This window comes from Brugia malayi, assembly GCF_000002995.4.
Source record: "Brugia malayi strain FR3 genome assembly, contig: Bm_v4_Chr4_scaffold_001, whole genome shotgun sequence".
Classification (NCBI taxonomy): Eukaryota; Metazoa; Nematoda; class Chromadorea; order Rhabditida; family Onchocercidae; genus Brugia; species Brugia malayi.
In genome coordinates this window covers 1,269,603-1,287,520 of record NW_025062478.1, presented here as the reverse complement: position 1 = coordinate 1,287,520, position 17,918 = coordinate 1,269,603, and the positions used below count along the sequence as shown (strand labels likewise).

Sequence of the window (17,918 nt, the reverse complement as noted above, 5' to 3'; positions counted from 1 at the left end):
CAATAAAAATTCATTCTAATTAATAAGATAGACATTTTTCAGAAGTTTTTTATCAGAGCTAATTGATAAGATAAGCTATGTTAATTTTATCAATTGAAATTATTTAAACACACAAAAAACAAAACAATCAATTTTTTCAAAACAAAAAAAAAAAAGAAAAAAAAGACTAGACAAATATAATTTTGGAGTGTAATAGTTGTAGAAGTAATAGAAGCAAAGAAAAATTTACTTTGCCACAAAATTTTTTTTTTTTTTTGCTTTCTTTTTTTTGAAAAAAAATTAAATAAATAAAAGTTAAAGTGATTTTATATAATTAAGTTAGAACAAAAAGTGTTAATAAATTTTATTAGTATGAATAAAATCAAATATGAAATAATTTTCATAAGAAGAAAAAAAAAGAGAATTTATTAAAATTTTCAGTTTTTTTCTCTGCTATAAACAAAAAAATATTTTTTCATTTTTTTTTTTTTTTTTTTGAAGGTAAAAAAATTTATTAAAATTAATTTTTTAAAAGAAAAAAAAAAAAAGAAATGTTTGTTTAATTACAGAAATTACTCGTTTAACTTGCAATAATGCAAGCAGTAAAATCGATATTATCAATAAAATGGATAAAATTTTTTTTTTTTTTTGTGAAATTTAAGCAAAAAATTAATTTTATCTATCCGAAACTTTTTTTTTCTTCGCTTCAAATATTCCAACTATCATCAATTTTCATTTTTTTTAAAAATTTTGTCAATGTAAACTTGACCTTTTATCATTTTTCATTAACCTTTGCATATTGCACTTATCCTATTTCTCATCTTAAATAATCTTTAATTTTCATTTTTATTTTTTATACTAATTTTTGCTGATGCAAAAATTTTGATTTATAAAACAAAAATTGGAAAAAAAAAGAGAAAAAACTCTTTTTTTTTAATTATTATTTATTTATACAATTTTGTTATTTCACTTAAACTGTTAATAGGAAAATTTTTTTGAAAAGCAATAGAAAAAGAATTAAAATTGAACAAATTCATTTATTTCTTGCAAAAATTTGAAATAAAATATTGGAAATATTTTTGAAACAAACATTACTTTCTGATATATAAATAATAAATTATAATCCTAACTTTAATCCATTCATTTCCTTTTTCTCGCTATAAGTCAATTAGACAATCGTTCTTTTCAAACTATATACAAACTAAATTTTCGTTCTAAATTCTGCTTTTTTTTTTCCTTTTTTTTAGAAAGAAAAAAATTAAAGTTTTACGAAAATTTTTTACCGTCTAATTTTTAAATTTTATTATTCATCAAATTATGATATAATTAATTACTACAAAAAAAAAAAAAAATACATAAATAAATAAAAGCTTAATAACTTAGGAAAATGCGAAATTTTTTCATTCTTTTAAAATTTTTGAAATTATTTAAAGAAAATTTTTGTGTTTATCTTTTTGTTTTTTTTTTTTTTTTTTTTGCAGGTATTTTTGGAGGTACAATCTGCTAAATTTTATCGAATTTCGTGAAAATATTTATTACATATTTGGCTTACTTTGCCTTCTTTCATGGTTTATTTTCAATCTTTGGATTTTACGCGATTATTTCTTTCCGTGGTGGTTTAAGCCAATTTATACCGATAAAGGATTTAATAAAATTGCATTGGAGCGAAAAAAGATGGAATATTTGCGACGACAACATGTCAATAATATTTTTACTGTACCAATTTCTATTGTACTACCAGATGCAGTTCAAAGTTCAATGCAAAATGCGCCATCATCAAATCAACCATTGAAGAATGAAATATTAAAATTTCATAAAAGAACATTGGAAATGCGAAAAAATTCGCAAATTTTAAATCCAATAACACTCTCAATCATTCATTCAAAACATTAAATTTATTTATTTATTTAATTATTTACAAAGAATTAAGTATAAATTTAATTTCCAACAATTATTTGCAAATTTTTCAAAATGAAATTTTTTGACATTGTATAATAAAAATATGATGAATAATCATAATTTAATTAGATTAATATAATTAAAATTGTATGGTATAATTTTAATAATTTTTGCCTTTTCATTTCTATATTTTCTCTCTTTTTTTGTGATTGTTTTTTTTTTAGCGTTTATTAATTTTAAACAATTAATATATGAATTGAATAAATTGAAAATGAATCAATAATTTTTTATTTTATGATATTCTATTGTAAATCTTTGTTGCCTCATTTTAACATTTGAAAATAATGTGCAATGACCAATTAATTTATCAATAAAATTACTTACAAATGAAATTAATGAAATTAAATTTTCAAATTTATTGTTTTTTTTTTTCATCCAATTTAAATTTTTTTATTATAACTGAATTGACTTTTTATAATGTATTACTTAAATTTTTTTGATTTTTTCTTTGTTTTTTTTTTTTTGTTTATAATTTAATTAATGTAAATGTTAATGTGAAATGAAATATGTGTTTAATTTAAATTTTTACATTATTTAAAAACTGTTAATTAATGTATTAATAGCAACTTATAATTATTTATCATTTTTTTTAGTTGAAAAAGAAAAGTTTTAAAGAAAACAAAATTTTTTTTTTTTTTTTCAGCAAAAGAAAAACAATTCTATGAGTATAACTTTTATAAATTGTTCCATTTGAAAACTAATTGTTGTTTAATAAATCATTGATAAATAATTTACTGATAAACATAATCATATGAAACTTATTAACAATGTTAATTAATTTTTGTTTTTTTTTCTGTATTAATTTTGAAAAAATATTGCATAGATTGAATTTTGCACTAATTGTTTAAATTAATTCAAACTTTTTTGAATTTCGAGAATGATAAATGGTAAAATTTTTATTAAAAATATATTTCTTGCATTACTTTCCTAATTTTGATGTGGAAAAACAACAAAAAGTATTTAGCATAGTTAAAAAATGATTAAAATAAAAAAAAAGGCATTCATAAATACTGAAAACATAGGTTTATTGTTTGAATAATTTAATAAAAATGAAAGTGTTATTGCGATTATTAATTAATTATTCAATGAGTGATTGTTAAACCAAAATTAATACTGTAACCGAAATATCGTAATTATGTGTACTGTAATCGAAATACCGTAATTAGGCGTACTGTAATCAAATTTTATAAAATTAATATAAAAGATTTTCTTAATAAATACAAAAAAGAAGTGAAAAAAAAATCTGAAATTAGTATATAGTTCATTTCATTTGACTGCAACAATTTTTAATTATCATTTCATCAAACAAATCGATAAAAAATGAGTGCAATTTTAAAAATTAATTTCAAATTTAAAATTTTTTTTTTCAGACGGACGATAACATAGATTGGTTATATAAATGAATTGCAAATTATGCCATATTTTTATATCATTAATTTATTTTTCAATAAATTAAAATCAAAAATAAGAAAGAGAATGAGAGGGAGAGAGAGAGAGAAGAAGGAGGAAAGAAAGAAAGAAAATGAAATTTAGTGAAAAATTGTTAAATTGAAAAAAGAGTAGCTTAATACTGATTTGATAGCTTTAAGATTTTTTTTTTTATTTGAAAAAAATGCATATGAATATTTGAAACAAATTTATGCTAAAATTTTGTTTATTGAAATTTCATCGAGAAACATCCAATTTAAACTTCCAATCCTTTAACAATTAATTATGTTAAAAATAATTATTATTTTTCAGCTTTATTTTCATTTTCAATTCTAAATGCTATAATTTAATACTAATTGTCGTATAATTTTGTATTCAGAATGCAAAATAAACAAAATTTTGAAGCAATTATAAAATCTCAGAAAGTTTTTACATAATTAAAAATTCAAAGAATTGAAATATTCTCATGAAAATGAATTCAAATATATTAAAATAAACATTAGTTTTATGATGTTTGTTAGCAATTATTTCTCATTTTTCATCGATAACAAAATTTCAGAAAAAAAAAATTTTATTCCTTTTTCATAAGAAAAATTAATTAATTTTTATAATAAAATAACGATTAAAAAGTTTTTTTTATATAATGAATTAATTTTTGTGTTTAAAAATTTAAAAAATAAAAATTTGAAAAGAAATTTTTTTTTAAAACCTATAATTTGACAATTTTAATTGGACAATCCTTTATACAATTTGTTATAATAAAAGATTTGCATGCAACAAAAAAAAAAAAGAAAAAAATTGAAATGAAAGTGTAATTTGCAAAACTAACTTTTAAAGCGAAAAGTTTTGCAAAAAGTCTTAAAAAATAAATTTTTGGAATTTATTCTGAAATAAAAAAAAAAGCAATTAACTTTTAGAAATACATTAAATTGTGAGAGTGATTTTGAAATGCTATTCTTTTAAATTAGCTATTTCAAAATTTTACATTAAAATATGAGTTCTAAATTTTTATTTTTTAAAATATATTTCTCTAAAATAATAGCTTAAAACTAAATTTTGTTACTTTGAATTTTAGTTAAGCAAAATTTTTCTTGCTAGATTTGGAAAATTTTACTTTTATTGTTAAAATTTTTGTTGATCTTTTTGTTTTGTTTATCTTTTGTTTTGTTTATTTTTGTTTTTGTTTATATTTTTGTTTTGTTAATTTTTTCTTTCTGCTAATTTTTACTTTTAGTTACATTTAAAATACAATTTTGGTGATTTATTGAAAGACTGATTAAATTGCTTAAAAATTTAAATTGAAACAAAAAAGAATTTTTTTGCATACATTTAAGAACACTTTTAAAATTGTTTAAAATATTAAATTTGAAATTAATTTTAGTTTGTTATTTAAAATATTTGTCACATATCAAAATGGCTTATCAATTAAAACAAATATTTCATTTCTGATTAATTAAAATTGATCCAAATTTTTTTTTTTTGCAACTTTATAATTAATGCTAATTCTTTTGAACTATTTAATTTTGATCTATTATTGATTTGTTTGATTTTTTTTTTTAAAATTTTTCATATTATCATTTTGCAATCTAATTTTTACTAAATATTTATATAATTATTTTACAATTTTTTTTATTTTTTCCATTCTTTTTCAAATATTAATGGTAATGAAAATCAAAAAAATAAAAAATATTTTAAGTTATTTTTGTTTATTTAAAACGAATGAAAAAAATTGTACTAAATAATTTATTTTAACATTAAATTTCATAAACAAAATAAAAATAAAAAAAATGTCATAGTTGAATATATCTTTGTTGCAAAATTTATAAATCAAAGTTATCAAAAAATTTTTTATGTCAATAATTGTTGAAAATAATCAATTATCGTTTTGATATTTATCTGATAAATTAAATTAGAGTGATAAAGCTAATTATCAGTTATTATCAGATTCATCATTTATCATTCACTAAATTAATTATTTTCAGATGGGCAGTAGCTTTCTTGTAGCTGAGAATTTAAAGCTGCTGGACATTCACGTATCTCCTTGTTTTTAATACCTGTAGTGGACATTCACGTATTTCCTTGTTTTTAGTACCTGTAGTGGACATTCACGTATCTCCTTGTTTTTAGTACCTGTAGTGGACATTCACGTATTTCCTTGTTTTTAGTACCTGTAGTGGACATTCACGTATCTCCTTGTTTTTAGTACCTGTAGTGGACACCTACTTTTTTATTTATTGTTAATACTTCTAATAGACATATTTAGTGTTCATTTATTTTTGACAATTATTTATTCATTTTCAAATTATCAATTATTTATTTGTTATAGTTTTGAAATTTCGAATATTAATTAAATTAGAAATGGAAATATGAAAAAATAGCAGAAAAATTTTTTACAGTTTTTTCTTTGGTTGGAACTTTTAAAATTTGTTCAAAATTTAATTATTTAAATATGAAAAGCATTTTTTTAGTTAAAAAATAAAATTCAAATATTTTTGTTTTATTTGTTCTATTTTTACTATATTTTAGGGATTACTGAATAATAATAAAGTTTCATTTTTAGCATTTTTTTTTTTAATTCATTCATTTTTTTCCCCGTTGATATTTCTTGATGGCGTTGACAAATATGATGTCATTGGTCTTCGACCATCTGGTGTATGCGCAAAATCCTGTAAATTTAAAAATTTTAAATTCAAGCATAGCTTTAGAAATAATGACAAAAAAAGACCTAAGCTTAAATCTTTGTCTCTTTTTGAGAATTAATTCTTGTAAGTATCTTTTTTCTTTTAATTAGTAATCTTTTTTATTATCTTTTCATCAGTAGAAAAGTAATTTTAATCTCTTTTCAAAAAATACTAACTAACCTTTAAACGTCTCTTTAGTAAAGCTCGTTTTTCCTCACGTAAATCACGTTCCTGTTGTTCAAGTAATTGTTTTTCAGTTTGTGACATTGTTTCACTCTAAAATTATTGTTAGCTAAAATTAATAATCTATTCATAGAGAAAAATATATTTATGTATACAAAGTAGTAACTAGATAGAATTTAAAATAATATTTATGAAGTATAAACATTAGGATGAAATTCAAAATGACAATTTCAAAATCAAAATGCGAAAGAATTATCTGTCACAATAAAAATCAAAAAGAACCGTATTTTAAATGGAATTAAAATGAAATAATTTTTAATCTCTAATAAAGAAATTAATTAACTTCAAAATTAATTCCTCGTTTATTTATTGTTATTTATTTACTAATAAATTTATTTCATAGTATAAAATTTTTTTGCTAATAAATTTATTGATAACAATGAAAAAATATAATTAATTAACCGTATTCTTTCTTGCAACAACAAATGAACGTTTTGTTTTATCAGTACCAATTGGACGTGAATATTTAAGCATTGCAATAAGTCGTTCTTTTGGTTTTAATGATAACTCCAAGAATAGAATTACCTGTGCCCACTGTAAAAGAGAAAAAAGAAAATGATTAATTGAAATTTAATATTAAAATTTGGATTCAATAAGATTAGTAGTGCTAAGTGCTAAAAATTTAACTCATAATTTTTATTACTTCATAAAACTTTTCAACTTATCATTTTTAATATTTATAATTCAAAATTAAAAGTTAATTTGGAAAAAAAAAATGGATTTGAAAAAATATTTATCATTCAAAAAAACCAAAAAAAAAATTGATTTTATATTATTTAGGAGTAATTCTAAGAGAAGAAAGAAATTAAAATGAAATGAAATTATTTAAAAAAAAAAAAAAAAAGGATTTAGCTAACGAATAATTATGCCAATTGTAATAATTAACACTGATAATTAATTCTTATCACTAATAGTGATTAGTCGCTCTCTTTTTTTTTTCCTTTAAAACATTACTGTTATTTATTTCAATAATTATTTTGCTGATATAAAACAAACTTGTCTTTTCCATTCGGTTGATGTCCTCGAAATAGTTTCATAAGTTCGTGTCATCATAGCAATTAATAAATTAAACTGCATAATACTGATAAATAATTCAAATATGGTAAACAAAAACTGTAATCAAAAAAAAAAAAAAACAAATAAATACCATTTCAATTTAAATTATATTTAAAAATAAATATGAAAAAAGAAATAATTTACTTCAAATTTAATATTGAAAAAATTTTTATGGATAAATGACTTTTCTTCTATCATTTAGTATTCTTATCATTGTATTTATCAAAATGAATTAATTTGTTAAATTAATTACTAATAAATGAATATAAAAAAAAATAAATAATAAAAATAAAAAATAAAAAATAAATAAATGAATATATAAATATATGTAACATAAAATATTAATCAGCCTTAAATTTAATGCTATTTATTCTTCATTTTTCGAATTTTCTTTTTTTGTTTGTTTTTAATAAATACCTTTTACTATTTGCTTTCTTTTTTTCCACTTTCGAAACTAAAAAGAAAAAAACAAACAAACAAAAACAAAAAAAACCATTCTTTGTTGCAAATTTAAGTATAACTCTTTTTTTGTTTTTGCATATTTCATTGTTTTTTTTTTTCCTTTTAAATTTTTTTTAAAAAAAAAGTTGAAACTTACAAAAATTTTAAAATTATAAATAAAATTAAAACTTACCTTACCAATCATTTGCATCATTCTTTCTTCACAGGTATTTAATGATCGATAAAAAATGGTAAATTCACCAATGGTCATTATAAATAATCGCATGATGGCCTCAAACGGAGTGTCCAAAATATTTTCCCAACGAGTTGATTGTTTACCGTATTTTGCTTTGCTTGCTCGTTCGCATGCTCCAAAAATTACATAAAATGCTTAAAAAGAGAGTTTTCTTTTTTTTTTGAACTTAATATAATAAATTATTTAATAAAAATTTTGAGTATTATCAAATTAAAATTATTTAATAAAAAAAGAAAGTATTATTGAATTAATATAATAAATTATTTAGTAATAATATAGATTGTTATCAAATTAATATAATAAATTGTTTAATAAAAATATAGAATATTATTAAATTAATATAATAAATTATTTAATAAAAATTTTGAGTATTATCAAATTAAAATTATTTAATAAAAAAGAAAGTATTATTGAATTAATATAATAAATTATTTAGTAATAATATAGATTGTTATCAAATTAATATAATAAATTGTTTAATAAAAATATAGAATATTATTAAATTAATATAATAAATTATTTAATAAAAATGTAGAATGTTATCAAATTAATATAATAAATTATATAATAAAAATATAAAGCATTACCAAATTAATTAAATTACTGAGCCTTAATAGTTAATTTAGAGAACAAAAAAAAAAAAACGATAATTTCTTTAATATACAGAAGTTATCAAAGAAGCAAATTTATTAGAAATAAACAAATTTATGATGAAGAAAACATTTTTTTTTTTTTTCAAGAATGAAACATTTTTAAATTTTCAGCAAAATACTAATTTAAATTAAATTAGAAATTTTTGCACTAATTATAAGATAAGGAAATTTTTTTAAATGACAACAAAGTAATTAGCAATAATAAATTTTTTATAAATAAAATATGATAAATGAAAAATATTTTATTTTATTTAAATTTCGCCGTTTTAATAAAACTTTAAACTTATGTCAGTTTAAGCTTATAATTAATTATGTTTAAATTGCATTTTAAAATGATTAATTTAATAATTGTATAAAATGTAAGAATGAAAAAATTAAAATTTTGCATTTGCTAATCCTTCTTTTCTTATTTTTGAACAATTTTTAGCAAAAAAAAAAATGAAAATAGGCCAAAATATTCAGTAAATAAAGTAAAAAATCTCAATTTAATAACATTTGAATTATTCATAAAAATGTTTATTTATGAATTTAAAATGATTTAATTTGAAATGAACAAACATTGTGAGAATCCAATGAGAAATATCGAATAAATAAGCATAAAACGGCTTATATCACGTGAAAGTATAGTATAAATCATCAAAACAAATGGTCCAATAAATTTTAAAGCTCTAAAATTTTTTTTTTTTTTTAAAAAAATAATTATTACATAAATTTAAATTTACATAATCTCAGATATGTTAATCACAGAAATAAAAAACAAAAAACAAAAAAAAAAAAACGCTCAATTTTTAAATAAATTCATGATTTCACACAAATAACCCTAAATACATCCTATTAAGGTATTATTTTGAATTTAAATTTAAATTTAAATTAAAGTATTACCTTGTATAAAATAAGAAATGTGCGCCAGTTAATAAAACAATCATTAATGAGAGAATATTTTCAAGTAGAAGCATTGCTGAGCATAATGCACATGCTAATCGTATTGGTACAATTAAAATAATAAAAATAAATGAAATTTTATAAGCAACTTTAGCTGGAAATGATTTCTGAAATTTTTTTGCCATTTATTATATTTAAAAAATTGTGTGAAATTTTTAAAGAAGAAAAAATAAATTTAAAATTTTTAAATAAATTTAAAATAAATATTACTAGAATAAAAAAAAAAGAGAAAAAAAAAGACTCATTCAATTATTATGAATTTACCTTTTTTTTTTCTTTTTTTTTTTTTATTTTATTCAAAAATTTTTTAAAATAATTTTAAATTATTACCATAACACGCCACCATCGTTTTTGTCCAACATTTTTTATATCCATAGCATCACATGCAATTTGAAGTAATGCCATTAAAAGTACCATTAGTTCAGCAACTAATCGAACCTAAATTAATTTTAGGAAAAACACAAACAATGAAACAAAATTAGTTAAATTAAAAATGTTGCAGAAAAAAAATTTCAACTCTAATTTAAAAAATTAAATTAACATTATTCAAATGTATTTTACATTATATAACACTTCGTTCCATAAAAATTTTCAAAAAAAAAAAAAGAATTGTTTTTTTTGTTTTAAGTACAATAAATTATTTAATTATTTAATTAAATAATTAATGCTTTGCCTTTTTGGTACAATATTTCCTAGGACTAATTAGCATATACTTCACAAATTCCATTTATGTTAGAATTATATTTCCAATATTTTTTTTAATTATCTATTTAATTATAATATTTTAGTATTACTATTTTTATTTTTGTATGCCTTTATCAAAAAATTCAAAGAATTGCTAATATCAGCATTACGGCTTTAATGGAATTTTTAATTTTTTTAAATTAAATTTAAATAACCACCGATTAAATATAAATTAATATTTAATATTAATTAATAAAATAATTTTGTTTTATTTATTTTGCATGCTTACATATTGTTGCCATCCTAAACCAGTATATCGCCATAGATGACAAAGATCAGAACGATACCAAACTTCTTCTGTAAAAAAAAAAAAATTATTAATAATTAACTATTAAAAAATAACTGAGTTACAGTTTTTCAAAACAACTTTTTTTTTTTTTTTTTTTTTGAAAAATGAACCATTAAATTAAGAGAAAAATGAAATTATAAAAAATAATATACATTTTTAACTGTTTTAATTAATTCGTTTTTTTTAAAAAAAATTTTTAAATCAAATTTTGTTTATTTATTTGTTTGTTTTCGTCTTTAATTCTTATCATAATCAATTGGAAAACAAAAAATTATATAATAAATAAAATTATGCATAAATATTTATTAGTAAAAAGAAATGAAATGCTAAAAGATATGATAAAATACAATCAATACTAATTTAAAAATATTTTTTCAAAAAGAAAAAGAAGCGAAATTGCAAAGTATAAATTTATAATATGAAATATTTTTAATGCATACCAATATTTTGCAACGTAAACGTGACTTGCTTGTTTGCAGCGTACGATGAAAATGGTTGCAGCGTTGTAGCTTTGAGCATCATATAATCAAATATGGTATAGGTGGTATTAGGACAAGAATTATCAAATGAGGTATTATTACATGGCATTGATGTATTGGAACCATGAATGTCATCGTGTGTTAACACCTGTTGATAAGGTGATAAGTGATATGCTGTGATAAAAGATGAGTAATTAAAATGAATAAAAAAATGATTGGAAAATGAGTTTCTTTCTTTCCATAGTTTAGCTAATAGTTAAATAATTAAGCTATATTGGAATAAATAAATGTATATCAATATCAGTAGTTTAAAGAAGAATTTAAAATTGAAATTTGTTTTAACATTTTCAATTATTAATAATAATTGCGTGGTTACGTAATAAGTGATAATGGAGAAAGATAAAGTAATTAGAAATGATAAAAAAATAACCATAAATATCAGTAGTTTGTTTAATATTCATAATTATTGATAATGATTGAGTGATTAGGTGATAAAGGATCATAAAAGTCAATTGGGATTAATAAAAAAAAATAACCATAAATATCAGTAGTTTGTTCAATATTTATAATTATTGATAATGATTGCATGATTAGGTGATAAATGATAGTGATCAAAGATCATAAAAGTCAATTGTGATTAATAAAAAAAATAAATAATATCATTTATTATTGATAATGATTGCATGATTAGATGATAAATGATAGTGATCAAAGATCATAAAAGTCAATTGTGATTAATAAAAAATAACCATGAATGATATCCTTTATTTTAACATTTTTAATTATTGATAATGAATATGTGCTTAACTGATAATTAATAGTGATAAAAATGTAGTAATTGGAAATGATTGAAAATCTTTATGATAATATTAGTAATTTTATTAATTAACATATTTAATATATGAAAATTATTATCAGTAAATATTCATTATGCTAATTGAGCATTTTTAAATTGAAACCTTTGTTGTCATCGAAAATGGTCGACACATAAAAGCCATAAATACAAAAATGAAATAAACCACAAAGCACGAAAATGACAATGTCAAACTGTATTTATGATCATTTTTTTTTAATAATTAATTATTAATTAATTATAGTAATTAATTCGTTTTTTGTTGCTAATTGAATTTAAAAAAAGTTGATAAAATAAAAAAAAACATACTAAAACTACAATAAAAAATGGGTAATTTAATTTAAAATTCTAATTTTTTGAATAAAATAATTAAAAAATTTGCTATAAAAATATTAATTAAATGTAATTTTTTATTTTTTCATTTATAAAAAAATAAAATAGTATCGGCTTATCTCAACTTAATTTTCTGAATATTACGAAAATTAATTAATTTTTTTTTCTTATTAATTTAAAAGTATTACAAAAATTAATAAATTTTTTTTTTTGAGAAAAAAAAATAATTTTGAAAACTTTTTTCTATTTTATTTTTAAAAATTTAATCTTACTATCGACGTCCAAATGCTTCCCATTTAGCTTCCAATAATTCCTCCAATAAACCATCGAGAAGATCTAAATGTTTTGTTGTTTCCTAAAATTTAATTTAAATTGAAGTACATTGTAAAAATAAATGAAAGAAGATATTGAATTATAAACTGAAATATTTTTTTTTTCCTTATTTGGCAGAAATTCTGACCACTTAAAAGTTAGCTTAAAAAAATAAACATACCATAAATGTAATTAAATTGATTAATCAACAACTAAATAATTGGCTGGTAAACAAACAAAAAAAATTATACCTTATTAGTTTAGTAAATAAAATTTATCACTACAAAAAATAAAAATACTTTTTGAAATAATATCAAAAAAATTAGCATTTAATGAATTGATATATTTCAGTGGAACATATAACTTTTCATCAGAATGTTTTAAATTAGAAAAAATTTGTTACATTATTGTATGCTAAATAGCTATGCAAATAAGAATCTATTACTAAGCAAATAACATATTTACTCCGTAAACAGTAAGTGATAAAGCGCTATCTTCGTTCATTTCGCCAGTTTCCTGACTTATTGTATCAATACGAGCTAACGGATATGCATAACTGCTTGCATTACCGTATATCCAGACAACATCTGCTTCTAATTTAAGAATTAATTCAAATATCTAAAATTTAAATAATTAAATAGAAATTTTAATTAAATTAAAAGTGTGCTAATAATAGTTTAAAATTTGTAAACAAATATGTTAATAAACAAAATTGTAAAATAAGTACTTTTCTTTTGTTCCACCTAGTTTAAAAAGTAATTTAACTAATAGTTAAATAATTATATTGGAGAAAATAAAACAATAATTAAAGAAGAATTTAAAATTTAAATTTATTATCAATTTTTTTTTTCTTACAAATCTTTCCTTTTATCATAATTCATACCTCTTTCTTTCCCAAATGTGCTGCCAAAGTAAGCGGTGTTAGATTTTGCTTATTTACTATTTGTAATTTAGCACCCATATCATATGATAATTTAATCATTTCCTGATAACAAAAATAAAAAGCAATGATTGAAAAGAAAAAATGCAAAAATTTTATAAATTAAAATTTTTAACCAAAAATTTGAAATTTTGAAAAATTCAAGAAAAAAAAAATGATTTTTGTAGAAAAAACATATATGTAAATTTATAATAATTTTTGTAATAATTGATCAAATTTCAATCATAATTTTTTTTTTACATAAAATTAATCAAAATTAATTTACTGGTTGTTCATGAATTACAGCAAGATGTAAAACCGTATTTCCGTTTGTATCCTTTTGATTCAGGTCAGCTTTTTTTGCTACTAATAATCGGAAACAATCCACCTGATTAATGCAAGCAGCAAATGATAATGGATATTCACCAAAATACATTCGTCTTAATATGTAAAATATTTTTTATTTTAATTAATATAAACATTTTAATTTGTTTTTTTTTTTCCTTTTAGCAAAAAAAAATATTTTTTTAATGCCAAATTTTATAACTTTTAATTTAATATAGTAATTGAATTCAAGAAAAAAGCAATAATAATTCATTCGTTTTTAAGTCATTCAGCAATTATATCCTTTGGTAAATTTTAAATTTGTGTAAAAAATTTAATTAAAAGAATTGCAATGAAAATAAAATATTAACAAACATTGAACAATGATTTGTAGCATTTGTAAATACAATAATTTTTGATAATGATATGATATGATATGGTATGATATGATATGATATTTGTTTATTTTGTGTTTAAGGTTGTTAATTTTTTTTTCTTTAATTATTTATTTATTTATTTATTTTTTTTTTTTTTTTTTGTACTTATTTTGAACGATGATTTTTTGTTATTTTCTATGTTTCATTTTTTTTTGTCAATTTATTGTCCTTTTTTCAATATAATTACAAATAATTATTAATAATGATATGATAGTTAGTTAGAGAGAGAGAGAGAGAGAGAGAGAGAGAGAGGTAGGGAGGGAAAGGGAAAAACTTGATATTTTTGTGAAATGATTATAAAACCGAACCCGGAATAACATGTTTTCAGGCTAAGTTCCACATATTCATGTTCCAGTGAATCAGTTCGGCTACTTTTCTGATCATCCGGACAGAATGATGCACCGTAGCAGCGCTGATTGATATTTGCGCCTTGTTGCAACAAAAAACTAACCATTGCTGGGTCTTCGTTTATTATTGCTTGATGTAATGGTGATAAACCTAGAAATCATTCATTTATTAATAAATAATCAAAAAAAAAAAAAATGAATTAACAAAAATATTTGTAGAAAATGATATTTTATTGCTATATCAAATATTTTTGTAATATTTATTGCTTTAATATTTATTAAATTAAATTATCTTGATTTTCTCGTCCTACATCTTCTGGAAACTTTATAATTTCCAGTATGTTTTTATTTTTCATTATGTATCTTCTAATTAAAATATTTTTTGATTAAAATATTGTTGTTATATGATGACGGTGATAATGATGATGATTGATGATGATGTATGATGATGATGGTTGATGATGATGATTGTGTGATCATGATGTATGATGATAATGATAATAACGATGATGATAATGATGGTTGACGATGATGATGATTGATGACGATGATGATGATTGATGACGATGATATGATCATGATGTATGATGATGATAATGATAATGATGATTGATTATGATAATTATGATGTTGATATGATTGTAATTTGTAAAAATATTTCTTTAATTAATCAAACTAAACAATCTTATCATAATCATTGCTATACAATAATTTATTCAATACAATATCATACCATAATAATTTTCACTGATGAAAATATCATTGACAAGTTTTGGATATAATTTAATTAAATGACGAGCCAAATGATTATGTATTGCAGTTCCTTGCAATAAACATAAACCAACAAGATTCTCACCCATATTACCACGTTCATCTAATTTCCAAACTACTTCACGATATTTTGAATCCATGTCACCACGTCGTCCACCACCTTCCAGAAGTTTTAATGCTATAAGATAAAAACGATAGGTTAAACTGTCAGTGAATAATAATAATAATAATAATAATATTAATAACAATAATAATATTAATATTAATAATATTAATATTAATAATAATAATAACAATAATAATAATAGTAATAATACATTAATAATACATTCAAAATATAATAATAATAATAATAATAAATATTCAAAATAAATTATTACTAAATATGATTATGAAATTTAAAATTATCATTTCCAATTCATTTTTTCAGTTTGTTTTCTTTCATAACCGAATTTTTAGATCTGATTTGTATATATTTAGCATAAATTTTTTTTTTTCTTAATATATATGTAATATAAATTTACTATATTCTAATTTTTTATTTTTTTTCATTTGTGATTTTTCTATCTTTTTATTAATATTTCATTGCAATTTTCACACACACAAACATATTTACTACTTAGCATAAAATTAAATTTTTTTAAAAAAAAAAAAACCTTTTTTTAAATCGCCTTGATTTTCACCTTCTTGATTAAAATCATCTAAAATATTTGGTCCACTTTTACCTTTTCCTTTTTTACGTTTTAATGCGCTTAGCATTGCATTACGCTCTTTATTACGTATTTTGACCAATTCAGAAACAGCCACCATTTTACCTTTACCCGAATTATACATAAAATTTTTAATCTAAAAAATTTGATTAATTAATTTCCTTATAAGATTATTTGTTTGAAAAAATTTATTAATTTTTATTCAAAAATTTTTAAAATTTTGAATAGTCCATTAATTTAAACATTTTATATCAATTAAAATTGTCAAAAATTTTAGTAAAGAAATGAAAATTTGTTTAATTAGTGAAAGCTTTTTGCATGTGATTAAAATTTATTTAATTACCAAATGATTTAATATCAGAAATGATTTTCTTTTCTTTTTTTTTGTCATCATAACATAATTTTATCATTTAAATTTATTAAAATGAATTATGCTTCCTCATATTTGTAATTGATAATTTGATTGATTTTTAAAATACAATTTTTCAAATTTAATTTTTTTTTTTTTTTTTGCTATTGTATTTAAAATGCTTTTGAATTGAAAATATTCTTTCATTCATTTCATTTTTAATAAAATATGTTTAAAAATTAAATTTCAAAATTCTATCAAAAAAAAAAAAAAGAAATTATATATATGAAAAATATATCAAACCTTTGAATCAATTAATTCATTAATTTGTGAAAAATCATTGCTATTCTTTGCTAACCACATAAATGATATCAAATCACCGCCACCGTGAATGTCAACGTGTCGATACAAACGTGGTTGATCATTTTCTTTTGGCTTACCGTCTTCTTCTTTTGTTGATGATTCACGATTACCCATTTTTTAATTATAAAATTTTTAAATTTAATTATTAATAAAAGTTATGACGAAAAAGTATATTTATAATAATTAATTAATTAATTGGATAATTCTTGTTTTCTTCTCTAAATTAATTCAAATTTTATATTAAAAGATTAAATTTAACATTTCATTGTTGCAAAAATTTAATTTTTGTAATTAAAAAAAAAAAAAAAAAAGGGAAAACAAAAGAAAATATTCAAATTAATATAAATAGAATTGGTTAATTTATAATTATAATTATTACTTTTTCATTTTGATTAAGAGTTATATTAAATATTCAATTCTTTACATAAAAATATTTCCTATGTAAAACAAAAATAAAACAAAATTAGACAATCATTGAAAGAAATATGCACAAAATAAAAGAAACATTAATTTATTCCAATGAAAACAGATAATAATGATTACTAATAATAATTAATAATTATTTAATTAATAAGTAATAATAATTAATATTAAGCTATTAGCATTTATTAAATGATATTTTATATGTCTGAAAGAAAAAAAAAGGAAAACATATTTTCGTTTTTGAATTGTGAAGAAATTTTTTTGTTAGAAAGGAAAATTTTTTAGGAAATTTAATTATAAATCTTTTCTTTCTAATCATATTTTACACCTTATATATTTTGCACTTTTTATTAAAAAAAAAAAAAAATGAAAACTAACTTTATAATTTTATTCAATCTTAAAATTTAACTTACTTTCTTTCACTTTACTTCTCTTTCTTCCTAATTTATTTATTTCATAGCAATAATTTGGTTGCTAACCAATCTTTTTTTCACTCAGCTTTTAATATTTATTCACTTTTTTTTCTTTTTAATTCTCATAATTTTAGTTCAATCTTTCGTTTTTTTTTTTTTATTTGAATTTCTCAGCAAAAATTTTGATAATAGTGAAAATGAATAACAAATAGAA

General features: G+C 19.5%; 2 protein-coding genes and 1 non-coding gene across 3 annotated transcripts; all 3 read right to left on the bottom strand.

Annotated features, from left to right (window-relative positions):
* Positions 1-5,942: 5,942 nt before the first annotated feature.
* On the bottom strand, positions 5,943-12,148 carry Bm14098 (Uncharacterized protein; the record flags this gene model as incomplete). The annotated part of the gene is made up of 11 exons (XM_043081266.1): positions 5,943-6,032; positions 6,228-6,323; positions 6,693-6,824; positions 7,287-7,403; positions 7,945-8,177; positions 9,255-9,364; positions 9,579-9,745; positions 9,969-10,076; positions 10,612-10,679; positions 11,112-11,298; positions 12,110-12,148. The coding sequence occupies 11 exons, from the start codon at positions 12,146-12,148 to the stop codon at positions 5,943-5,945; spliced, it is 1,347 nt and encodes a 448-aa protein (XP_042937200.1).
* Positions 12,149-12,607: 459 nt separating this feature from the next.
* Bm8294 (Uncharacterized protein) lies at positions 12,608-16,982 on the bottom strand (the record flags this gene model as incomplete). Its single annotated transcript, XM_043081265.1, has 8 exons — positions 12,608-12,691; positions 13,114-13,266; positions 13,532-13,633; positions 13,854-14,007; positions 14,637-14,826; positions 15,409-15,624; positions 16,103-16,292; positions 16,809-16,982. The coding sequence occupies 8 exons, from the start codon at positions 16,980-16,982 to the stop codon at positions 12,608-12,610; spliced, it is 1,263 nt and encodes a 420-aa protein (XP_042937199.1).
* Bm16584 lies at positions 15,205-15,245 on the bottom strand. Its single transcript, XR_006228069.1, has one exon. It is a non-coding gene; the product is annotated as a small nucleolar RNA Bm16584 (small nucleolar RNA).
* Positions 16,983-17,918: the final 936 nt, after the last annotated feature.